The sequence below is a fragment of the Aptenodytes patagonicus genome, chromosome 3, assembly GCF_965638725.1.
Source record: "Aptenodytes patagonicus chromosome 3, bAptPat1.pri.cur, whole genome shotgun sequence".
NCBI lineage: Eukaryota > Metazoa > Chordata > Aves > Sphenisciformes > Spheniscidae > Aptenodytes > Aptenodytes patagonicus.
The window spans coordinates 118,117,095-118,143,249 of NC_134951.1; the positions used below are offsets into that span (position 1 = coordinate 118,117,095).

The window sequence follows — 26,155 nt, forward strand, 5'->3', positions numbered from 1 at the left end:
GAGGTCTGACTCCTTCAGACAGCAGTATCTGTCTGGAGGAAAAACACCTGAGGCAGAGCTGTGGGGTGAAGACAGTTCTTTCTGCAAGGCTCCATCCATTACCTGCTAAAGTACAGCTCAGCGTCTCAAGAACATCTCCTGTCCTCAGAGTGCTTTACAAACACTGATTAAGTGAGCCTCCCAACATGCATACCATTCCTGACAGGTGTCTGCGCAACCAGTCCTTGAGATGGAGACTCAGCAGTCTCTGTCCAAGCAATCTGTGCGGGTACTTCGCTCTCCTCCCAGCTGGGAAGCTGGTCCTAAACCTTCCTTCCAGTGACCAGTGAAGGTTTTTCATACATCTATCTCCCTTGCGGTGCTCTCCAACAGCAGCTCGCTATTTCCTCTTCCGGTCCTCAGGCTCTCCCTGGCCCCTTGCCCTGCAAAGCAGAGCACAATGATTCACTTTTCATCTCCAGCATTGTCTTCCTCCCTCTGCTCTGCCAGGCCCCACAGACCACCACGGACTTTGTCTTGTTTAAACCACTGGGCTTTATTTGTATTCCAGCTTTGCTTTTTCTGGCCTTTTTTTCCGAGAACCAAGCTTACTTTTCACCCTTGAGGCTGTTCTTGTGCTGTTTGAATGGGGTGTTTATTTATCTCTGATCTTGGTCCCCATGTGAGATGACGGTGTCTTTCAAACAGGGGGAGAGCTCTCCGTGGAAGAGTAACACCACCCCACTGCCTCCAGCTCTGAGCAGACGGTTGTCACAGGCAGAAGCCATCTCCTTGTGCTCCAGGTCACCCTGGCAAGGGAGGCTGGTGAGAAGCCAGCAGTGAGGACATCGGCCATGGTCTACAGGGAGCAAAGCCTCGGGGGCATTATTATCAGCGTGCCCGCAGAGGCACTAGCTGGGAGAGGGGTTGAGGGGCCTTGCCTGCCCCAGCACAGCTCCATTGGGGTTTGACAGGGATCCAAAGCCCCCTCTCTTCCCCAGACCTCTGGAGGGCTGTGCGGGACCACCCCCCCTCCACTGCCGCACCCTCCCTTGGTGGGCATCACCCGTAGCCTGGCCTGTGTGGCCGAGGGGTCCCAATGGCTCCGCAGCGCCCTGTCCCCTCCCCAGGCCCTACCCAAGGGCCCCGGCTGGGCCCCGCTCTCCCAGGGTCGCTCGGCGGCTGCCGAGGGCAGGCAGAGCTGGGGCTGCACGGAGAGAGAGCCTGGCGGGCCGCGGCCGTTCCCACACCGCTGCAGCGGCCGGGGGCAGCCGCGGTGGGGCGGCACGGCGGTGCCCGGGCGGCTCGCAGGCCCGCACCACACCGGTGCTGGCCCCTCCGTGCGGCCCGGCCCGGCCCGGTCACGGAGCGCTGCGGGACCCGCCGACGCCGCGGACCTGCGCGGCGCCTCCCGCGGGCAGGGGGCGCGCGCGGGGGGTGTGGCCGCCTCGTGAAGTCACTTCCGCCGGAGAGGGGAGGAGGGGGAGGAAGGCCCCGACCACGCGTCGCCGGGGCGCAGGCGCGGCGCGCCGCTGCACCGCGCATGCGCCGCGGCCGCCAACCGTGCGGGCGAGGACAGGCGCCTGGAGAGTGGGGAGGCGGCGGCGCTCGCGCTCCGGGCGCCCGACCCCGCCCCTCGCGGCCCGCGCGCCGCGCCGCGTGACCCCGCTCCTGCCGCCCCCTCCCGCCGCCCACCGCCGCCCCCCGGGGCGACCACCGAGAGCCGGGGGCGGGGAATGCGGCAGCCGCCGCCTCCCCCCGCCGCTGCGGGCCTGCCGCCGGCGGCGGCGGCGGGGGGCCGCCGGGCCTCCTGCTGAGAGGCGCTGAGCCCTCCCGCGGCGGCCTCCTCGCGGCGCCCGGCCCGGCCCGGCCCGGCCTGCCCGGCCCGCCCCGCCCGCCTCCCCGAGCGGGCCGGGCCCGGCGGCACCATGCAGGCGCAGCCGCTGCTTTACGAGTTCTTCAGCGAGGAGAACGCGCCCAAGTGGCGGGGGCTGCTGGTGCCCGCCCTCAAGAAGGTGAGGGGGAGCGGGGTCCCCCGCCCCGGCGGGCAGGGCCGCGAGAGCGGGGGCTCGGCCCGGGGCTCGTCGGGACGCCTCGGCGCGGGGCGGGCCGCGGCGCCTCGGCCGAGCTGGGGCAGCGGGGCCGGCCGGCGCTCCCCGCGCTCCGGAAGCGGCTTTAGGGCTTGGCGGGCGTCGGTCGTTGCCACCTTGCCAGGCGGGCGCCTGCCTCGGCGGGTGCCGCGGAGGGGGGCCCCGGCGTCCCCGCGCGGGGCCCGGCGGCCTCGGGAGCCGCGCTGGGGCGATGCTCTGACAGACGGAGCCGTGTAGATAAAAACTGGTTAATGGATGCGCGGGTCCTGGCCCCCCTTCGCCGAGAAGGAAGCAAGTAGTGCTGCTGCGGGTTTCTGCTAGGCTCCCTTAGCGCCCAGAAGTGACACGGCTGGGGAGGGATCGTTATGAGGAACTGCTGAGAGAATTTTGGTTATTTAGTGTTCGGGCTTAATGACTTTTAGTTAAGCTTCTCTTAGTTTAAATGTCTTTTTGCTGAGAAGGCTTCATTAGGACAAACTAGCAAGTCTTGCTCCCTTGGGATGGTGAAGCTTGCGCCTGTGGTGTGGAAAGAATTTATTTGGAAGAGACAAAAAATGGTGAGGGCTCCTCTTCCACTTCTGCAGCCAGAGCCCAGAAAGTAGAAGGCTTAAGAAACAAGAGGATTCTGACACCGTTGCTTGAACTGGCTTTAGATTGCAGAACTTGATGCTTTTTAGTCGTACACAGCAACACTTTATGAGTTTGTCTAGTTACAGTAATTAGCTGCAACTTTTGTGTAAAAGATTTGCTCCTAGGGCTAGTTGAACCATTGCATCCTCCAGTATAGACTGGAAGTCTCAAGTGTTGCAGTTGTACTTGTTCAGTATTTCTTCCAAATTTCCTCTTGCAATGTATTGCCTTGCTTTTCTGGGCGTGCTCTTTGAGGTCTCCAACACTGTGGGGTTTCATCCAGTTCTTGGAAGTCGTCTTGCTTGTCTCATCCGTAGCATGTACTGTTAATGTCTTATCCCTGATCGGTAGTCACTTCTTTGAAACTGTACTTCTGCACTAACTGTACAACTCGTTGCTTCTTGTGGTGCTCGTAAGCACTTGGACAGCCATCTGACTGAAGACTGCTTGGAAACTGGAGCTACCCAAGGTCTCAACCAGTGAGAGCTCATTCCTTTGGAGGATGGTTTATTCCATGGTGTAGCAGAGGTTTGTCAAATTTTGAATGAGGCTCAGTGCTAACTACTGGAGGATGTAGAGTGAGGATTCAAGGCAAGTATGAGCTAAGACTTTGGAATTACTTGCTACATCTGAAGCGCAAGATTTCTTCCTAATGGACAAGGCATTCGTGGAGTCATGCTGCATTAAAGATGCTTGCTGAAGGAGTTGGATAAATTCCTTGGGGGGGAAAGGACTTCTGGAGTCTGAAGTCAACAGAGAAGGCCAACGATGACAAGCTACCAAGGATGACAAACTGGCCCTGCGAGGTATAGTTGTCTTGGTTTTGTTGTGCTGTGCTTTATTTCTTACTGTGGGTAGAGGGGGTGGCAGGAGTGAGGTGGAGTTAGTTCTGAAGGCTTCACATTCAAACTTGCAACTGTCTGGCAGGTGTTAACTCTTTTAATCTCAGTTCTTCATGAGATCACCACCTGTTTCTTATCTATTGCCACCTGTGCTCCAGAAGCATAGTCTTCTGCTGCTTATTATTGCTGTCCCTGTAAAGGTAGAAATGAAGAATCTGTCCATATTGTCACCTGCTTTACTGAACTGCCAAATACTTGAGTTACAGGAAAACTAAATGGCAGATGAAAATATTAAATTATTTTCTTAACGGCTTCTTCATTAATGGAGAAACCAAACTGGGTATTTTACTAACTTATATAGGCACAAGTAGTGCTGGCTAGGGTGTTTAGCCCCTGATAAAGGCCCCATAAAGTAATGAACCTGTCATAGGTGGCAGGTAAAACCATGAACATTGCAGTGTACTTGCTTTGACAATCATCTGTCGTTCACAAGACAGGTGCAATACTGCAGCTTTGCAGCCAGTGGGTTTGAGACACTGACCCCTTGCTCTGCTAGCCGAAGACCTGAGCTGTACCTGGAGGCCAGCATGTGGGACTAGTAAAGTAGAGAATGTGGCAGCATATGCCAGTGAGGTCAAAGGGCAGAACTGTCCTGGAGGGAAACCAATGCCTTATGGTTTTTGTCTGCTGAATTGCCAGAGCATGCTATCTCAGTAGGAGTCAGATTACCTGAAGCTTGTGTACATCCCATCGTTACTAGAGCAGAACCTTTCCTTCATTTCCCTCATTAGCTGACCAGATGCTGACACTCATTCTCAGGTAGTGACAGCAAGCTGCTTTCTGAACTCCACCTTGAAACCAGGTAGATGCACAAACAGGATTGTGATGATTTCCTGCATAGCTGGAAAAGAGACTAAATAGTTTGGGAAGACCTATGTTGAATTAATATCTCCGATGAGGAGAGTGGCATTTAATTTAACATTGTTAAAGTATATATACCAGGATGGAGTGTTTGCAGCTATTGGGGAAAGCTGCCACACGTGGACTGAATCATTAAAATGCCATTGCACTTTTGTAACTGTGAGTTGGCTTGTAATGCGGAGCTCAAACTACAGCCTTGGAATAGCTTTCTTAAAAAATAGGTATTGTTGAATCATTGCAAATAGCTTTTTTTCTCAATTAGTTATTTTGATTCTGGTTTTTTTATGAAGCAACAAAACCAAGAATATGTAGTAAGAATAAATCTCTTCCTACATCGACAAATTCTTAGGACAGCATGCCTTGTATTTCATTAGACATGAACCTTAACAATAGAACTGTATTTGCATTGAACAGCTGCATTTGCAAAAAGCAGCTCTTGTACCATTCAGATCATAATGTAATCCCTTTTCTTCCGATTCTCCTTCAGATGCTGTCAAGATAGACTACAGTGCACTCAATTAGGAAGAAAATGATGTATACTGAGATGCTCCTCTGCCTGGTCACTGTTATTTTGAAGCAGCAAAAGAGGAGTGTTGCAGAGATCCTTGGTTGCTGACGAAAGACAGTAATCGTGATGATGAGGTACAAGAAAAGGAAGTAAGAATAACAGCTGGTGTCTGAAATTGTAGTTGCAGAGATGGACAGAAGGTGAGATGCTGGGGCTGAAGACGGAGGATTCAAGACACGTGAAACACCAGAGCTCTTGGGTGGCTGGAGATGGAGATACATGACTTTTAATACACCTTGGAAAACGGACTCAGAAGGGACACCTGCAAAGTGATCCCTCTTCCAACATTGGTGTTCCTTCGCTAGTGAATTTATACACTTTATTCTGGTCATAACCTTTTGGATAGCTTTTCCTAAACATCTTTCCTTGTGGCTTCGTTTTGCTTGTATAACTCTTGTTTATGCAGTCAGAATTTCTCTGCATGCCTATGACTTGCTTCTTCCCTGATACATTGGTTTTTACAGTAGAAAGCGTGTCATCCTTACTGATTGATACCTTAAGCAATTCAATGATTGAGAAAAACAAAAGAACTTTCTTATCATACAGATATGCTGCTGTTTGTGTACCTCAAGTTGTTTTGAATCAGTTGAGCAATTAACAAGGGGTGCTGTCAGAATCTGTTGTGGTCAAAATGATTGGACTGATGTGGCTTGACAGCTGAGGGGGATTTGCTTCCTCAGTTAAGGAAACTGTTCCAGACAGCGTGCTTCCAGGTAGTCTGTGTATCTCATAGTCAGTCTTCTGTACCTTTCATGGAGCAAAAGAGATGAGAAAAGCTGCTTCAGTGACTACAGAGTGCTCAGGAAGCTGTGGCTGACACAGATATTTCTACCTGACTTAATTACCTAGTTCTTCAAATCAATGACAATCCAATTGCCACTTGCTACTCAGAATGGCACTTCTTAATCTTGGCACTGCTTCATTGCAGATGTAGAACATCCTTAATTTCTGATAGCTTTGGGTTCTCTGTTCTTCTGATGGCTATGGAGGATAAAGTTAAGATCCTCTTACGGTTCAAGTCTTTAAGTTTTTTCACGTGCTCACTGGTGCAGTGTGATATTGCTGCCTTGATACATCAAGAGGAGTTTTAGCAAAAATCCGAGTCTTGTGCCCTCAGTGAATTGTTGCTGAAGTGTGGATCCAAGACACTTGTGTTTGGTTTAATTTACTGGTTTTTTAATTGATCGAGAAAACAAAATATGGGCAGGGTTGCCAAATAACAGCAGAAATGTACAAGAATAGAAGAAAAAAACCTTTTTATGGAGTGCTTGCACTATGAGAACACTCATCCATGCAAGCTGTAGATAAAATACTTCATCCTGGAGTGTTTTAGTGATAAGCAGTTGCTTGTCCAGTAGTTTTGTAGTCATTGAGGGAAGATTAACAAAAGAGATGTTGAGTAAAAATAAGGGTTATAACATTAGTGAAGAATTTCAAAGTTACTGAAGTGAAGAAAATTCTTCCCTTCCCCCCAGAAAAACCTGCTCTGTGGCCAAGTCATTTCTACTATCTATTCAACAGATCTGTTGAATAAACTGTCTCTGCGAAGGTTTATAAGCATTTTTCTAAACCTAACATTTTCTAATCAGTAGAGTTTCACCCTCTTTGATAGTGCTTTGGAAAACAGCTTGGCCTGTCATCTTATTACAGCTTCTTCCATTTTATTATCAAAATGCTGCAGTAAATATGGTGGGTTTTTTCCTTTAGACGCTTTCTTACAAGCACTTCAGCCACCACCAAGAAGACTGGCAGCGCGGCAGTACCTGTAGTCAGCAGTGAAGTGCAGTTGTTCTTTAGCAGGCATTGGTTTTTGATTCATACTATGACTTGCCAGAATCCCAGTACATGGGTACTCTTGCCCAGATATGAAAAAAATTATTTCTAACCAACAGTAGATGCTTCGGTTTTATTTCAGTTTGTTATGTAGCTTTAGAATGATTTCCTTCTGTTATGCACTTTTCTGAAGCTGCTGGAGCTTCTGCTGCTCCTGATGGGACTCAGTTCGGTATTGTTCTCTCTGCAGCCTTCCACACGTAGGATTTTTCTGATGTGTTCTGTATTTAGCAGAACAACTGAGAACCGTGAGCCTGATTCTGTTGATTAATGATGATTTGGGAGCATTACGCTGGTGTTTTTGTGTAACACGTGAAGTTGCTTTAAGAAGTCTTTGGAGAGGTTTTTTCATTGTAAGTTGAAATTTTTTGGCTGTATGATCGACATAAATTAGACTTTTCCTCATGGATGCTTGAGGAAGAGGGAACCGAAAACTGTTGCTAAGGAAGTGTGGTTTAGTATCAATCAGATTGTTAAATTCAGCGTGCGAGTCTGTCTTTCTTATCTGTTATCAAACACCTCTTTCTAGTGCAGAATGAGCTGCTCAGTGTCAGTCTAGATTCGGGTTTGGGTCACCTTGTGACCAGCTTAGGAGTTGTGTTGGACCAGTTGAAGACCAAGCTGCTGTGTAAGCTGAAGCCGTTTGATCTGCAGTCCTTTAACTGAAACTTGTTTCTGGGTTTGGTCTAGGTCCCTACTGCTTCCCATGAGGCTTGTGGGAGTGTTTACATTCTAATTTATTATGTAGAGTTTGAAAGGAATGGTTTGAGAAAGCTTTATATAAAATAAGTTGCTAAGGGTTATAAAGTAAGATCAGATATATTTATCTTTGTATTATTCATTAAGCACTTTTTTTTAGATGGTTTCATTGACTTTTTCTGGCAGTTTAAATTTATGGTTGCCTAATTGTTAAGCTGTTGCCATTCCTGATAGAAGTTCCTTGCTTTTGTTGATCTTAAGGGAAGAAAAAAAAAAGGCAAAAAAAAAAAAAAAGCCAAGTGGTCATACCATAGGATTTTCCTGAAGTGCTACGAATTTTCTTAAGCAGACACTGCTTGCCTCTTCATGCTCTGTTTAAGAACACAAGCAAAACTGTTCAAGAAATGTTGGTTCTGCTTATCTTCAAATAAAGAGAATCCTGGTTGTTTCCCTTTTGAGAGTTAAAAAAGATTGAAAGATTGAACATTCGGAAAAAGTGATCAGATGGGTTGAGTGAAAACGGAGCCATGGAGGCAGGGATTTGTAGCTGATGTAGACTGTATTTGCCCATTAGAATTTGTTGGGGTATTTTGAAGAATTTAAGCTTTTGTGAAAAGATCTTAAGCTGCTCTTTTAGTAATTTCCCTTATCATAAGATAGACATTTTGGTGTGTGTGTGTGTAGGAGGGAAGGGATGGGTTCTGTCATTATTTAAGGGAGGGGTTAAATGTTTAGATAAGAATCTTATCTAAACATCACTACACTTCAGAAGTTGTTAGTCTGTTTTTATCATGTGTATTCTTAACATAGGACTCTGAAGGATCTGGTGGGATTCAAGCCATACTCCTTTTTTTCAAGGGTGATAAGGCAGGGTGGCCCAGTTTTTTAATTTAAAATCTGAGCTGACTTTATGAGAAAGATGGAAACCCCCTGGTAACTTGATCTTCTTTTTTGAAACTGGTCATGTGACGGTGTATGCTAACAGATGTTCTCATTTCTTGTCTTCTCTTACTAAATCTTGCATCTTACTCAGTCTTGCATCATGTCTTAGATAATGGACTTCTTGGGACTTGCTTTGAGTATCCTCAAATAACACTGTTTCATTCTCGGACTGAGCCTTTAGGTACTACAGTAGTGCAGATACTAAAATTACATGTTTCTATGATAATTGTACACCAAGCTATCCTGTAATCTTCCTTGTTAGTCTAGTCGTTTTCTTCTTTCGCTTGTATGACTTTGAACCCTAAATGATACTAAATCTTACTTAAGTAGCAATGAAGCCGATTTACTACCTACCTAATACAGATAAACTACGCTGGTAAGCTAATGGCACCTCATGATGTTCTCCTCTGCCGAGGTGGATATTCTACTAAAGTAGAGCTTGATAGTGCTAGGAGATGATGGCCTTTGAGAAGCATGATGTAATTGCCCCCCCAAACATAAATGCTTAGGAAAAATGTTTGGAACTTTATCTCCTGAACTAGGAGTAGGTTATTGTTGTTGACTCTGTTTTGGCTGACTGTGGATAATGTTTCAGGTCATGGCCTGATGTGGTATTTTTGTTTGTTTGTTCTTATTCCTATAGGCTCTGTGTTACAGACCGAAAGAGTTGTGATGAGGCTATTTAAGTCTACAATCTGTTTTCTAAGCAAAGGAGAAAATAGAGCTGTTCTTCATCTCTCTGGTTTATCATGCTCTGTATTTTTACTGTCGGATTGACTTAGTAATTTAACACTTCTCGAAATACAAAGTGCTAGAGTATACTGTAGGGAGAATGTAATACAAACTTGTTCAGTTCTGCTTTAAAAATAAAAACATTAAAGGCAGCATCTTCCAGGCAGCTCAGATCAGCTCTGATCTTTAAGAGAATACTTCTGCAAGTCTGTAGTTTCTGGGTACAGTATTTCAGATGTCAGTGTTTGAATTGTAAATAATGCTTGGGACTGCTGGGCATGCTGTTACTCAGGTACCTCCACAAACACTCTGTAGCTGTGCATGGTGAAGTTCTTAGGAAAAATGAAACTCTTGGCATAATCAAAATAGTTGTGTTAGCTAGTCAAATGGAGAGAAGTTCTCCTGTTCTATTTTTGCCAGAGTGCTTTTAAGTTAAAGCAATAACTTCTGGAGATGTTTCTTAAGACCTGCTGCATAAGGGTATGCAATCTGCAAGAAACTAAATGCATGATCTAGCATATTTAAATCTCAGCAGCAGTTAAATGAGCACCAGGACTATGCCCAGACATGAAATTTTCAAACTAATGAGTGCCTTAGCAGGCAAGTGGATTTCTATTAGAGGCTGTTGTGTGTTTGAACTTCATAACATTTAATTCTTGCTATAACTGCAAACGGGAATGAAAACTCAGGTGTGAAATTAAATAATTATGGCACCATTATTTGAATATAGGGCTTAGTATTTGGATGAGACAGATTGTTGGGTTTTGGTTTAAGGTGGTTAAGCTCTTGTGTTAGTGATTGAGAGAACTGGAGGCGTTTTGAGTTCCGTGCAGTGGAATGGTAAAATGATGAAATTGGGGCTTGAAAGATGCATTGTGAAAATTATGCCAAAGCAAGCTGACTGCTAATATTTGCCATTGGTGTAGGACTGAGATTAAACTGCCTGTTTAAGCTCTGAAGCACTGAGCTTTGCGTAGCTGAAATTTAAACTGGTTAAAACTGTCCTATTTTGTGAACTACAGAAGTGCAAAGGAAAGCTATACTGGAGGCTTGTTTCAGAAGTTAAATGACTGTCTGGAAAAATAATGGGAGGAGTAAGGAGGATTGTGCCTTGGTGGATTTACACCAGTGAGAATTTACAGGCACTTATGACATACAAGTAAATGTATGGGGACCAAACTTTCAAAACCTCTGAACTGCCGCTTAATGCCTGGACAACACTGTAGTCTTTTTTTGAAGTGTTTTTGTACTCTAGAGGCTGACTTCTTTTTGAAAAATCAGTATGGAAACAAACTTCTAAACCAATCTTATTTTAGTGAGAGCTAATTGAGAATGGATTAAGTAATTTGAAGGCTAAATACTGCTGAAATCATTGCTGTTTCTGTAGTGCGCTCTGTGAAAAAAATTCTGTATTATTATAGATTGAGTGATGAACAATGAGTTGTAAAAGGGAGAAAACCCCATGTTTAAAATGTCTTGTGCAAACAGTGGTTTAAGAGGAGGGGAGAAAGATAAATATATGCAGGGGTTTTAAACAGTTTTCCTAATTGCATTGCTAAGCACCGTTATTAACTAGCTGTTTTCTTGATACTAAATGTCACTTACAGCAATTTGAGTACATTTAACATTTGAGATTTGTATTTCTATCAGGTGTAGATGAGTGTTTCGCTCATGTTCGTCTGGTGTGCCTTAATAGAGCTATGTTTTGGGTTGGATTTTTCTGAGCTGTTTGGCTCATTCTTTTGTCATCTTTTTTTGCAAGTAAAGCATGTGGATGGGGAAGAGCAAAACTCAAAGCTTGAATTCTTCTATTTCCTATAGGTTCAGGTGCAAGTCCATCCTAAACTTTCCTCTACTGAAGATGCATTACAGTATGTGGAGGAGTTAATTCTCCAGTTGTTAAATATGTTGTGTCAAGCCCAACCAAGAAGTTTTCTGGATGTAGAGGTATAGAGAATAATTGTTACAAATCTGTAATAATTTGAACTGTTACATGAAAAGTTAATATATTATTATAAATACATATTAAATATATTAATATTTAATATGTTAATATATAGTAATATAATTAATATTAAATAATGTTAATTAATAAATTAATATTAATATTTAATATATTAATATATATTTATAATAATATATCTATTTCACAATGTAAAAAGGAAAACAGTAATTATGTATCTTTATGTAGCAGAACCTTCTGCATAAAGCCTGCTGAGTTACCTAATAGCTGATTTTCCTATCAATTGAATTTGTTGTTCAATGCGCAGTAAAACTATCTCTGAACTATATTACTGTATAATAGGTGATGGGTGTAACTTGTGTACATAAAGCTGACTGGTTTCTTTCAAGGGACCTTTTTTCTCCACTGATATTGCATGCAAACTATAGCTGCTTAGTCTGAGGCTTTGTGCTGCTTTCTCAGCTTGGTGATTTAGGCTGATATACCCCCCGTTGTCCCCGAAATTTGAACAAAAATAGTTCAGTCACTTTCTCAGAATGAGTTGAGGAACACTTCTTTCCTCTATATAGAAACCTCTTCTCTTACAATTGCCCTTTCAAAGATCTGCAACCTCTGCTGCTCAGAAAAGCAGCTTGATTTTCGAGAAGAGGGCTTGATCCGAGAAGAGTTTCTCTAAGAAACAAATTAGTTAAGCTAAATGAGTTAAGCTTCTAAGCCCATGAATGTCTTGGTAGCCCTTTGTGCTTAACCATGATTTGAAGACTTTAGTGCCAAGCTACGGACTCCATGTGCCTTTTGGTTTCCAGTCCTCAGGGGCTGTGCCTGTGCTGGGTTAGGTAACAAAACAAGATGCAACTTCCTCACATTCTGAAGAAAGTGGACTAATGGCAATGCCCCCGCTCCCCGCCTGCCCCCCCCCCCCCCCCCCCCCCCCCCCCGAAAAGCCACCCCAAACCTCCTTAAAGAAAAAAAGGTAGCTGTCTCCGAGTTCAAGATTCATGAATTTCATCCTTCCTCTTCTCTTTTGAACACTGACACCTCTAATGGTGTTCCAGTGTCCCCTTTAATGGCTGGTCTGTTTTGCAACATCATCCTGGTCTGGCAGCTCAAGAGACAAGAGGTTTGTGGAAGGTTGTTTAATGCTGTGTTTTAAACAATGCTAACAAAAAACTTGACACACAGCGTTGCATTATGAGTCTTATGGCTGTGAAGTCAGGATGAGAAATGCAAGACCTAGAGATGATCAAGCAACCTCAATTTACCCCTTTTGTGTTTATGCATAATGATGCTGTCTTTAATTATATGGTCATACACATTTATTTTTTCCCCCAGGATACCTTCATTGTTCAGTCAGCAGGCTGGACTATGTTAGGGGAGCGAATTGGTATTAGATAGTGAATGAGACTTTTTTTTTTTGGTAGGACCTCTCCTTTCCTTTTGCAGAAGTGTTATGATGAGGGGAGAAAAAGAAATGCCTGTACTTTGGAAAGTTGGGTGCCACCTTTATAGAATTGTATTCTGTCCCAGTTTTTTGTCAGAAAGTTTTTGTTTGTGTACTTTGTCCTGTACCAGCTCTTTGTATGTGGTCATTAACTTCCATCTTCCTCATTTCATGGTTGCTCAAATGGGGGTCATATTTACGTAAGTGAGCACTTGCAACCGAAACAGTCAGTGGCAACTGTGGTCTGAAAAAATAAAATGTGAAGTTATCTGAGAAATTACATTTCTAGCATCTCTGAACACCAGGGCTACCAAAAACAATGAAGCTTTTGAACCTCCAGACACCTGTGTGTGAGTTCCAGCAGGAGGGTTATTCAATGCATGGGAGAGTGTAGGTGTCTTCAGGCACCCTGACTGCTGGAAGGAGTAAATAAACTGGGGCATATATGGTCCAACTGTAGACTATGAAACTGTTTTAAAATATGTGGGTGCTGTTGGACTTTCTCTTTTCCTGTTATGTTCACTGCCATCGTCAGAGCAGTTTGCATGTATACAATCTGGACCATGTGCTGATCAGTAAAGGAGAAACAGAAAGCTCATATCTCATTCAGTGACCATTCTGTACAGGGAATAAAGTGCTAGGATAAAATGTAGTCATGTATTTAAATGCTGAATTACCAGGCATGTGTGCAAGGGGAGCAAACTGTGCCTGCAATGGCAACTTAATTCTGTCATTTCTCAAATTTGGGGTGCTAGATTATTCTATGATAATGATATTCTGATACAGCCTTATGAATGTAGTGAGCAGCATGTACCAAAATGATAACATTTACGCATGTTGTACAAGCTTTTATAGTTGAAATACTAACATTAGCAAACATTTCTTTGTTAAGTAATGGAAAGTGATTTGATAATGTAGTAATATTGCTAAGCTCATTCAGATTGTGCATTTACCCTTTAGTCCTGTTTTTTTTAAGGATCGCGTTCAAAAAAGTTTTCCCCATCCTATTGATAAGTGGGCAATAGCTGATGCCCAATCTGCTATTGAGAAGAGGAAACGAAGAAATCCGTTATCTCTCCCAGTAGAAAAAATCCATCCCTTATTAAAGGTAAGCAGTGATTTAATCTTGCTTTTAGAATGCAATTAGAAGTTGACACCTTTGTTTCATGTAATGTCTGTATGCTCCCTGAAATGTAAACAAAAAGGAATAAGAATATCTGTGTTTGGTACAAAGTTTTATTTTAAGTGTTCCAGCTTAGTTAATTGCATATATTTCTTTTTCACTTAAAAATTAGCTAATTTTCTATTGGACAAAGCCAAGAACTCCTTTGCTATGAATTTGATTTTTCTTGTTTCATTTTGCATGACTGAGAAAACGCTCAAGAAACTTCTGGAAATAGCCCTAAATGTTTAAGTGAGGTTTTTGGGACAGTCATTGGCTGTTGTCACATCCACAGTTAATAGAGCAGCATCTAGAATGACACTGTTTCTTCTCTAGGCCTACAGACTACTGTGTTTCTATTACTAAAGTAGACTGTGGATATGTGGTGAATGTTAATTGAGTAGGGTCTTAAACTTACTGGTTTTAGTTGTAACCTACGGTGTGTATTTCATCAACTGAGTAACATTGGAAACGCTTATTTTTTTCCTTTCAGGAAGTTCTAGGCTACAAAATTGACCACCAAGTGTCTGTTTACATAGTGGCAGTATTAGAATACATTTCTGCAGACATCTTAAAATTGGTTGGGAATTATGTGCGGAATATAAGACATTATGAGATTACAAAACAAGATATTAAAGTGGCAATGTGTGCTGATAAGGTAAGCCTAACTCTTGTTTCTCATGTTAACAGGAAGTTTTAGTTAAGTTTTGAGAGGACAATGTCTATTCCTTATTGAGTACATGGAGTGTCGTACCTTTGAAAGAAGAAATTACTGCCATAAAATATGGTTCCAGTAATAAAGCTACCAAAAAGCTCATTGAGATTACAGAGCTGTTGCTTGTGCTTATTAATAGTTAAGTGTCTCTTCCTTTTGATATCACTTGCCTAAACTCAACAATGTGTGAATGCTTTAAAAATTATTGTGAAGCAGCACTAACTTAAAAATTTAACATTCCTAAGCTGTAATAGTGGAGCCTTATTTTGTAGCTTGAAAAAAGAAGGCTGAAATTAAGCTTGGGTGTTCTCCCAAAATAAATAAGGCTGTATTGCATGCGAAAAGTAGTGTTTCGATGGTCCAGCATTTTAAAACAAAAAACCCACCTGCATTAGCATCTCAGCCTAATCCTCCTTAGTCGTCCATACTTTCATCTGCAGTTAGTCGTTCTTGTAGCTTCAGAAGATTCATTAGGTTCAGACAGGAATTGCCTCTCTTTCCAGCAGTGATAGAGCAAGGTTCCCTGTCTGTCTTTCAGGTGCCTTTGCACTCTACCTTCTGTGGCCACCTCATTAGCATCTCAAGTTTTCCATTGTTTAAAAAACAAAGCTTGAATTTAATCCTTTAAAGGATGGGATTTAAGAATCTCTAATCTTGCTGAAGTCCAGGGATTTCAGATTTATCACCTTTTTCAGTATTTTGTCTTGATCTATGTTAATCAATATCTTCAGTTGGGATTGTCTCTGTGTTTCAATGAATGCCTTTGTCTCATTCCTGCTTGCTTTTTTCCATCCTACTTTCTTCACCTCTCTTTACTCTCTCGTAAGATATCTGGTGAGGTCTTAATAGTCAAGTACTTCCCAGTTAGGACAGTAGTCTTGGTCATTCTTGCTTTTGGGCATATCTGCCTGAGTCATTAGGGCAGGGTTTGAAGGTGTATGTTTGAATATTTGTCATAGAATAATAACAGGAACAAGTGCTGTTGCTGCATGCTTCTTTCTATCCTAGGAAAGGTGGTGAGCAGAAGAGCCATGGTGAAGTTGATTTAGGAACTTCCATTACATTGCATTGGAGGAACTCTTTGATATGTACACGGAAGAAACTTTTGAAAGGCTCTAAAGCAGGCCTGTTGGTTTACTGCCTCAGCAGAACAAGCCATTGAAAGGTGCTCCCAAGGTGTTTTCTTTCCAGTTGCATCAAGAAACTTCATAGTATATTATGTTCATACCCATAACATGTTCTGCTTGTTTTTATTTTTTGAAACAAAACAACCAGAACAGTTTCTTGACCCTGTGTATCATTTTTTTCTCAAGCACTTTCACACTTGCTTTTGTGCCATCCATCCATCTGGAAAATTTTGCCTTGTCTGCAAAAACCAAACTCCACTAAAATGCAAGCTGTTTTTCTTCTATCTGCTCGTGCTTCTGATTGCTCTGAATTCAGTATCTGGGGTATAATTACTTTAATTTGTTTCTGTGGATTTCATAGTAGTGAGATATGCACCTTGTGAATACAGCCTGGAATCTTCTAGCTCAAGTATGTGCTAGAACTGCGTCTGTGAAGTAAAGTTATAAATGTTGGGGCCTCCTTGAATACCTGCATTATTCCATGTAATTTCCTACACTAGTGACCCTATAATGTCCTATTCCCCAGAATTAGTTAGGATTCTCCTGAGTTCCGTGTACATTCACTGGCTTTGAAAGATGAATCACCTTCTGTTCTTGGAGCTTCAGAAGTCAGTCTTAATGCAAAATGTCCATTGTTCTGCTTTCAGAGAAGCTTAAGACCAGGGTGTGTAGCAGGGACCTTTGAGTCACTAGGAGAAAGAACCTGCTGTGTGCCCATTTCCCTCTTCACTAGACCTGTATATTTTTAAGGAGTGTTAGGACAAGACCTGGGTGAAGAATGACTGCTCTAGGTAGGTGTGTTTCTTCCAATATTCAAGTCTGATGAACCTACCAGACCATCTCTTGAACTTACAGATTCCCCAAGTATTCTCTTGCAGAATAGTTCATTTGTCTAATATCAGTAGTCAACAGCTTGGTTAACTGACATGTCTTCTGGAGAAGCACCTGTGATATGCTTTAAAGAAGGAAGGCTTTTACTGTAAATACCAGGGTAAATGTCATGTTTGTTTGTGGCTTGTTCAGAAGTTTAATTCTTGATCTCCAGTTCTATAATTATTTTGAAAAATACTTTTTCATTCTGTTTTCTGCCATTTTAAAAACTCTAGTTCATGTTTAATGTGTTAGCCTTCCCTCCTAGGGAAGTTCTCAGAGGAGTATTTACAGCTTTGATCCTGCAGTCTTTTCCTCAGTCTTTTCAGTGATTGACAGCAGTCATGTCAGTCTCTGCAGTAACAGGCGTAGGTTGCCATGGCTTCACCTCCATCTGTTCGGAAGGGAGGCTGGCAAGCAGCACTTAAGTTGTAATTTATTTTGAAGTTTGCATGCATTGATACACTTCATGACTTCCTGGAAGGGGTGTAGCTCTGGGCAGGAGATTTGTTTATAAATACTGTCCCATCTGTCTATCCCAGGACAAAGTCATCTTGTATGTTGAACTACATCTTATGCTGGCTTGTTGTAAAGATTTGTGTCCTGGTTTTGGCTTGGATGGAGTTAATTTTCTTCCTAGTAGCCGGTACAGTGCTGTGTTTTGGATTTAGCGTGAGAATACATCTACATCATTGTAGATTGTTTGTGGACCTGCTTTAGGTTTTCTTTCTGCTAAAGATACTTCAAATTAGGGTGCCTTTTACTAATTTGCAGTCAACTTATCTAGTTTACCTTTAAGATGTTCTTTGAGTATCATGGAAGCAACCCAAAGTGTGATTTCTGTTTGCCACTTGCTAAGTCATTGTAATGACTCCTGGCTCAAATACCATGTTTGGAAGAAGTGCTCAGTGATCTACTTTTCTTGAGAAGTTCGAATTATTAATTGCTTGCATTTGGTAAGCCTTGCTTGGGTATGAATTGGGACCTCTGGTAGTCAAAGTTTTTAGAGGTTCTTTTGTCTATGTAGTTCTGCAATGTAACTGCCACCTTTTCTGAAGCTGGTGCGCTTCTTTGAGGGTCCGTTTTAGCAGGAGAACTCAGGAGTTACTAAGGACAGAAACCAGGCCACGTACAGCGTGTGGGCAGGCCAGTATTCATCACAGATAGATTACAGGGTTCTGAGCATGATCATGTGTGACTTCCTGTTAAAGCTAAAGCTGAAAAGCCAAAATGCACACACTTTTTGACTTCAGATAATATAGTAGTACCTTTAGAAATTTAGATTATGCACGGCTAATTCAGAGTAATAGAATACAGCTAAATGTGTCTGTATACTTCATAGACCTCTTAAAATTGTAATTGATTTTAGGACCAGGTTCTTGGAGAGATGCCTGGATTCGTCTAAATGACTGGGAATTCTTCAGAAATTGCCACTGCAAATAATGACTTGCAAATTCATAGCAATATTGCTTTTGTAATGCTCAACCAATTGCAGAATGATAATACATAGATCTTACTGCTGATCAGTCTGATTTTATGGGAATAATAGATTTCCTTTACTGGTAACTTACTGGTAGGTCTTGAAAAGAAGTTCTTCTCATTTTGTGGATTTCCCCCTCTTTGTTACCTAGGTATTAATGGATATGTTCCATCAAGATGTAGAAGATTTAAGTGCACTAACTTTATCTGATGAGGAACCCTCCACCTCAGGGGAGCAAACCTATTATGACCTAGTAAAGTCATTTATGGCAGAGGTTCGACAATATATAAGGGAACTAAATCTCATTATCAGAGTTTTTAGAGAGCCATATGCCTCCAACTCCAAACTGTTTTCATCTCATGTAAGTATTTTTACAAACTACAAACAAAAATCCCCTACTATAATATCTATAAATTTAGATGAACACTTCTAGAACTTAACTATTGTCCAGTTTAACATATGAATAGTAGAGGATGCACTTCTCTCGAGTTCTGAAATGGAAATAGTAAAGGAGCACTTGTGGGGAAGCACTGGTTTTGTAGAACTGTGGAAGAAACCACCCAATTTACTATATTCACTTGCAGGCCTGTAATTTAAGATTTGTCACTTGTTCTTTGCCATGTTTGAATAATTGTAAATTTTTATATATTTATACATATATAGTCATTATTTTAAAAATAAATTCTATGATCTTATATAAACCATACAGAAAGTATATAATAAAATATATTGTAAAATCTTGTCTGACTTCAGGAAGCGCCTGACTTTTATATCATAACAGAGTATCTTTGCACATAACATTCTTCCTCTTAGAAATTGTATCCGATTCCCTGTTGATTTTTGTCTGGTTCTGTTGCTTTTTCAAGGATGTGGAAAATATATTTAGTCGTATATCAGACATTCATGAACTTAGTGTGAAGTTATTGGGTCATATAGAAGACACTGTTGAAATGACAGATGAAGGTAGTCCTCATCCACTAGTAGGCAGCTGTTTTGAAGACATGGCGGAGGTAAGAAAATACTTGGGGTTTTTTTTTGCTATTCATATGTATTTTAATGATTTGCACTTAGATGCTAAGTTCTAGCTGCCTTTGTTTAGGTTGAGATCTCTTCTTCCAGCCCCACCATGATGAACAGAGTGCCCATTTCTGAGAGTGCTTTTACCTTTTTAGTCTCCAAACCTCAGTTTTATAGGCCTGTTTAAACTTTAGAGAGCATGGGGTGGAAGGAATGACACCTGTGACTAGACTTCAACAGAAATGGAAGTATCCTGTAAATCGGCTATAGATCAAGATTGCTGTGGAAAGACAAAGTGGAACAAGGGCTTCTTTGCCAACAGGCTTGCTAAGCTGGTGAGGAAGGCTTTTGAACTAGGCTCATTAGTGCATGGAGACCAAAGCTTGCAGATCAAAGAATTGAGAGGAGAAGGGGACGTGCATAACAGAAAGCATGACAACAAAGGCTCTTGCACCTTCCTCCTGAGAAGGTGAGATGACCAAAGGCTCATCTGAAGTGTCTTGTTTCCCCAGGGTGCATGTGCTCATGTACAGATAAGAGGGTCTGGGAGTCTGTGCACGGTTGCAGAGCTGTCATGTGACTGGAATTAGCAACATGGCAGGAAGGGTTGCATGATGGAGGGCTGTATGAATGAATACAGGCACTCAAGAAGGACAGGTGGGGAAGATGAGGCCAGGAGGCTTAACAACAGATCAGCTCAAATACATGGAGCTCTGTTATGGAATGAATGATGAGCTGGTTGAATGTTTAAGGATCAGGATCAGAGGAGGAGCCCACCAAAAGGGCATGTTGTGGTCAAGCTTTTCCTGCAAAGATTGCCCAGTTGACAAATGGCCAAAATCTTCTCTAAACAAGTAGGAGTCATCTCCTTATCACAGGCCCTGGTTCTTTCAGGAGAATAACCTTCCTGACATCTGCTGGGCAGACAACTTACTGTGGTTCAAGTAATCCAGAAGATTTCTGGAGGGCACTGGGAACAGCCTTTTGTGGCACATGCTGATAGGCCAACTGAGAAAGGTGCTGCCCTTGACCTCTTTCTCATGAACAAGGAAGAACTGGCAGGAACATCATAGCTAATGGCAGGCTTGGTCGCAGGTGGTAGCGATGGTAGAGTTTAAGGTCCTGAGAAAAGTGCAGGAGATAAGCAGGCTGAAGACCCTGGGCTTTGGGAGAGTAGACTTAGCTTGTTCAGGGAATTGGGAGGCAGGATCACATTGGTGGCTGCCTTGAGGGTAGAAAGGCTCAGGAGAGCTGGTTTATTTTCAAAGACAGTGTGTTGAAAGCACAAGGAATATGCATTCCCAGTCCCTAAGAAAAAGGGTAGGTGTAGCAGGAGGCAAGGACAAGCGCAGTTTGGAGTTTCCTGTTTAACCAAACTCGGGCCCCTCACTACAGGAAAGACATTGAGGTGCTGGAGCATGTCCAAAGAAGAGCAACAAAGCTGGTGAAGGGTCTAGAGAACAAGTCCTGTGAGGAGCAGCTGAGGGAACTGGGGTTGTTTTGATCTGGAGAAAAGGAGGCTGAGGGGGAGACCTTATCGCTCTCTACAACTGCCTGAAAGGAGGTTGTAGCGAGGTGGGTGTCGGTCTCTTCTCCCAAGTAGCAAGTGATAGAACGAGAGGAAATGGCCTCAAGTTGTGCCAGGGGAGGTTTAGATTGGACATGAGGAAAAATTTCTTCACTGAAAGGGTTATCAAGCACTGGAACAGGCTGCCCAGGGAAGTGGTTGAGTCACCATCCCTGGAGGTAAAGACGTGTAGATGTGGTGCTTAGGGACATGGTTTAGTGATGGACTTGGTAGTGTTAGGTTTATAGTTGGACTCGATCTTAGGGGTCTTTTCCAACCTAAATGATTCTATGATTCAAAAAGAAACATAGGCTTCCCAGGAGGAATGTAGAAGCATTGTCTAGGCAGGTGGAATGGTATTGAGGGCTGCAGCTCAGCTGGAGTTAAACTTGGTGAGGAATGTGAAGCAAAGCAAGAAGGGCTTGTATAGGTAAAATAACATGAAAAAGAAGATGATAGAAAATATGGGTATCTTGCTTATGAGGTGAGAGACCCTGTGCTGGAGGACATGGAATGGACTGAGGTACTCAAGTCTCTTTTGCTTGGTCTTTACTGGCAAGATGTGCTTCTAGGTTTCCCAGTTAGGTCTGCTACCAAAGATCGAGGGAGAGAGGTGAAAGTCAAAGATTAAGTTAGGGACTATTGATCTAAGGTGGATATATGCAAGCCTATGGGGCAGGACAGGATGCTGAGGCAGCTGGCTAATGTCATTGCAAGGCCACTGTCTAGAATTCTTGAAATTTAGTGGTGAGTTGTGCAGGTCTCCAGTGATTGGTGATAAAGTGTTATGCCCAATCTCAAAAAGACTGATGAGGAGGATCTTGGAAACTAGAAGCTGGTCAGCCTCTCCTCAGTCCCTGAGAAGATTAGCAAATCTTTCTGGAATTCACATCCAGCCATGTGAAGGACTAGAAGGTCATTGGCAACAGCCAGTACAGATTGCCGAAGGACAAACTGTACCTGACGAACTTGATTGCTTTCTAAAAGGAGATGGCTGACTCCATGGACAAAGGGAAGAGCAGTTAATATCCCTTATCTGAACTTAAGCAAGGCCTTCAGCACAGTCTCTCATAGTATCCTTATAGTCAGCTTGGTGAGATGTAGACTAGCTGGTTGAATTATAGAGTGGGTGGGAAACTGGCTGGACTGTCAGGCTTGAAGCACTGTCATCAGCAATACAGAGTCCATCTGGAGGCCAAGGGTTAAGTGGCATTCCTCAGGGTTTGATACTGGGGCTGATACTGTTTAATGTCTGTATTAATGTTGTGGGAGACAGTCTGTCTCGTGCACACAAGTTGGTAGGTGATGCCAGATTGTGGGGGGACGCACAGGAGGACAGGGCTACTTTTTGGGGGACCTGACAGGCTGGAGAAATGGACCTGCAGGAACCTCATAGAGTTGAGTAAAGGCAAACATGAAGTTCTGCACCTGGGACCAAACAACCCCATGCAATGGTCCAGCTGCCTGGCTGAGGAGCAGTGCTGCTCGACAGCGATTGGAGGTCCTCAGGAATCGGCAGTGAAGGCTAACTGCCTACTGGGTTATATTAGGAAAAGTGTAGCCAGCAGGTTGAGGGATCATTTCTGTGTAGCACTTGAGACCACATCTGGTGTACTGTGTCCAGTTTTGGTCTTCCTAGTACAAGATATGCTTATACATGAGGGTTGCCATGATGATTAAGGAGTTAAGGCCCATGATGTACAAAGAGGGTTAAGAGCACTGAGTTTATTTGGTCTTAAAAAGAAAAGTCTGAGGAAGGACATCTTATTGCTGTCTTCAGTTACCTGAAGGGAAGGTGTAGAAAAGACTGAGGCAGGCTCTTACTGGGGGTTCACAGTAGAGAACTGTGAGATGAGAGAGAGCATGAGAATGGTAAAATGAGTAATCCTGATTAGATACTGGGGGAAAAAAACATGCAACAAAACCAATTGAACATTGGAATAGGCTGCCCAGAGCGTTTTTGGTGCCTCCGTTCTTGGAGGTACTCAGAACTCAACTGGACGAGACCCTGAGCAACCTCAGCTAGCTTTGACGCTGGATCTGGCTTTGGCCCTGAGGTGGGCCCTGCTTTGAACAGGGAATTGGACCAGTTGACCTTCAGAGATCTCTTCCAGACTGAATTACTCTATGAGTCTGTGCACATAAAAGTATTGATTCTTCTCTATAGATGTTTTGGAAAAAGTATGCAGAAAAGTCTCTCCTATGTAGCGTATATATTTTCTTTAAGAAATATGATGTTTAGATATTAAATCACTCTTGTAAAATTGTTCTGTATTTCTTCTTAGGAACTAGCATTTGATCCATATGAGTCATATGCACAAGATATTTTGCGACCTGGTTTTCATGATCATTTTCTAAGTCAGTTATCAAAGCCAGGAGCAGCATTTTATTTACAGGTAACTTTCTTTTAAGTAAGCCATATTATTGATATTCCTATTCTAGTTAAATTATATTGTTGCTTCAATACTTCTATTGTTTTAAGACTGAAACTTATTTTGTTTCTAGTCAATAGGTGAAGGCTTTAAAGAAGCTGTTCAGTATGTTCTACCCCGGCTGCTCCTTGCCCCTGTTTACCACTGTCTTCATTATTTTGAACTGCTAAAAGTAAGAATGTTGTGTCAATCTGATGTTTTTTTCATAATTCTCAGTGTTGGATACCAGAGCTTTGTGTGCTCAGTTACGTGTAAAACCTTTTACTAGAATGTGAATAATGAAACTGTTATGATGAAAGAAAAACAGGTTATATGCTCTGGTGCATGCTATAACTAACTGAGTATCAGCTTGTAATTTCATGGAAGTTTTACAGCAGCTAATGATTTGTGTTGAATAACCAAGTTACTATTAATTTAGAAAGCAGTAGAGATCTAGGTACTCATATTCTTGGAATGATTGTTTCAACAGTGGTAAGAGACAATGGCAAATGGCGTATTACAGAAAATGTCCAAGGCTTTCTCTAGCTGTTACTTTGTAAATTTAAAATCACAGTAAGATTTCCTTTCAGACTTCATTTTATTTTCATAAAGGCTTCAGTGTTTTTGCAGTGCACCTCCCATGGTGGTTGTAAAGGTGATACCCTTCCTTCAAAGGGGAGGCTTGGTTGATAAATACACTTCTTGGGCTTCTTTTAATAAGATGTCACATTGGTAGGGTAACAGTAAAGACTCTAACATACGCATGTAAAGAAAATAGCAACAGAATGTTTTTCTGGGGCATTTATCAGTTAGCATTGAATAATAATCTTTAAGCAGTGTAGAGCGTTTTGAGGAAAACTTTCAAGTAGAATCTTCATTTGGACTTAATGGGAAGGGATACAGTGTTCGTTACTTGGGGAAATTTGGATCAGAAGTAAAAAAAACCTCTGCTCTTTTGAAGAAATCTGGGTGTGTTTTTCTTGAACATTTGGTTGGTTGTCTTGGGATAACCCAGTAGTTAGGTCATCTTTGAGTCTAAGTGTCTACAGTTTTAACACCATTTTTACTGATTTAGATCTACGCGTACAGCTTTGGCACGTAGCTCACCTTGCATAACAGGCTTTTTTTTTTTTGACTTTTGGAACGTATGCTTGATCTGTTTGTCTAGCTCATGGGTTTAGTCTGACTTTTCAGACACCTTTAACATACTAAGCATTTCCTTTCATGATAGTCCATTGGAAGGGAGGTATGATACAGCTTGTCTGCATTTTGTTTGCTAAAGACCTGCACAGACCTAAGGTTTCTCTGCTCATGCTTTTATCACACAGTCTCAAAATGCAGTACCTAGTGGCCTTTGCATACTTCCATGTGAACATGGTATTGTCTTACGTAATAGACAAAGCATGAAGGATTAATGTTGTCTGACACACAGGCATCCTGTGTTGCTTCTTGTCATCGGTAATTTTACTGGGGGAAAGAGGGCATGTGCGCTTACGGAAATAGGGAGCAGCTCATGTTCGCCTTTTTTAAGGCAAACTGGAGTCTAAGCTTAAGCCCGCCTCCAGAAGGTTATCAGTCTTTTTGCAACTCCTGACCTGTTTTATGTAAAATTTTTGTCTTTTCTCATTCATGCTCTACACACACGCCCCTCCATCTTGTGTAAATTTGATACTGTTGGGTTAGATTTTGTTCTGTATATCATAACCTTCCAGGTTTTATTCCCACTGTGTTGCTCATCTCACATTTTAGTGAGACACCCGTCACTGTGGTCTGTCAGATGTGATACATGTAATAGCTAGTGATGGATAATAGGAGCACATGGAGAGAGATATTAGCTCTCATGGCAGTAGCTTCATCTGTCAATTAGTATATACATGTGCACACAGCATATGAATCCCTCCCTCAAGTAGTCTCTGCTGGCAATAGCATTTTCTTTTTTATATCTGGAATCTTCAAACAGATTCCAGCTTGGTTATACTTAAAAATGGCCTGACGGAAGGGTATTTGCTACGGAAGGGTATTGGTGGAATTATTTAGCCATATGCTACTGACAATTTCATTGATGCAAGGTTGTATTGAATTCTTTTGCATGGTGAGAGACCTGATTTAGTGATTGCAGGCATATCTATGAATAATCAAGTTAAAAATGCTATGAAAATGGATCTCTTGGTATGAAGAGACAAAATGTTGGTGAAGTAGTATGTGGAAAAAACATTTTATTTCTCTTGAATGTAGATATGCTTAAGGATAAAGGGGTTAGCATTTTTCTTGGAGCTATGTTGTGTAATCTTGCATACTTTGAGGTTATCTATTTAAAATGCATCTCAAAGTTACCTTCTAACTATGCAGACTACAAAAAAAGTAAATTTCTATCCACTAATGGTTATCCTATTTAGAAACTAAAGCCTTCCTGAGGTTTGGCAGGGCACCAGAAATGCACAAATACATATTCTATTTTTAGCTGAAGCTCCTTGCTGTAACTTTGTTGGAAAATTAGCATATGACTAAGGGCTGTGTTTTCCTTCAACCAACCTGAAAGTCCCCAAACGTTTATATAAAAAACTAACTATATAAAATCGCAGCTTCATGTAAGATTGTGCTTTTCTGCAAATTTGTAGAAAATATGAATAGGCTTTTCTAAATGTGGACTCTTAAGTGAAAGGTAGGGTGGTACAAATAGTGCAGTTATTTATGACCTTGAGTTGTTGAAGAAAGAAGTTTACAAGACTTTTAAATTGAATTGGGCACTGTTTCAGATGCTGTAAATTTGTGTGCATGTGTGATACTCTCTCCTTTCTTTGTAAATAGAAGATTACTTAAAAATTCCTTTTTTTCCAAGTAGGAGTGGCTTAAAGCATATATAAACTTTGCTTAGATAAAATAATATGTTCTGGAAAACAGGAGAGCTAGCTAGATTTTTTTTTAAATGAAGTGCAGACTTGGCTCCCATGACTTATGAATGGAAACTTCTTGTCTCTTTGCAAATATTTTTTAGTTGGAATTCTACCTATAATGATCTTAAATTCTCAGGATGCTTTCATTTCACAACAGCATCTAGTGTGTTTTATTTATTTTTAAAAACTTTGTTCTTAGGCGATAAATAACTTGCCAGTCTTTACTGACTGGCAGTTCAGCTCGAGTAGAAATACTCCTCAATTAAATGTTT

At 42.1% G+C, this 26,155-nt stretch overlaps 1 protein-coding gene across 1 annotated transcript in view; it reads left to right on the forward strand.

Annotated features, from left to right (window-relative positions):
* Positions 1-1,892: 1,892 nt before the first annotated feature.
* The window catches only part of SOS1 (SOS Ras/Rac guanine nucleotide exchange factor 1), a 52,321-nt gene continuing 28,058 nt past the window's right edge, over positions 1,893-26,155 (forward strand). Inside the window, exons 1-8 of the mRNA XM_076334888.1 lie at positions 1,893-1,994; positions 11,058-11,183; positions 13,617-13,748; positions 14,296-14,460; positions 18,146-18,355; positions 18,861-19,004; positions 22,864-22,974; positions 23,084-23,182. Of these exons, the coding sequence (XP_076191003.1) occupies positions 1,908-1,994; positions 11,058-11,183; positions 13,617-13,748; positions 14,296-14,460; positions 18,146-18,355; positions 18,861-19,004; positions 22,864-22,974; positions 23,084-23,182 (1,074 nt within the window). The 5' untranslated portion in view covers positions 1,893-1,907. The remainder of the gene's footprint in view (positions 1,995-11,057; positions 11,184-13,616; positions 13,749-14,295; positions 14,461-18,145; positions 18,356-18,860; positions 19,005-22,863; positions 22,975-23,083; positions 23,183-26,155) is intronic.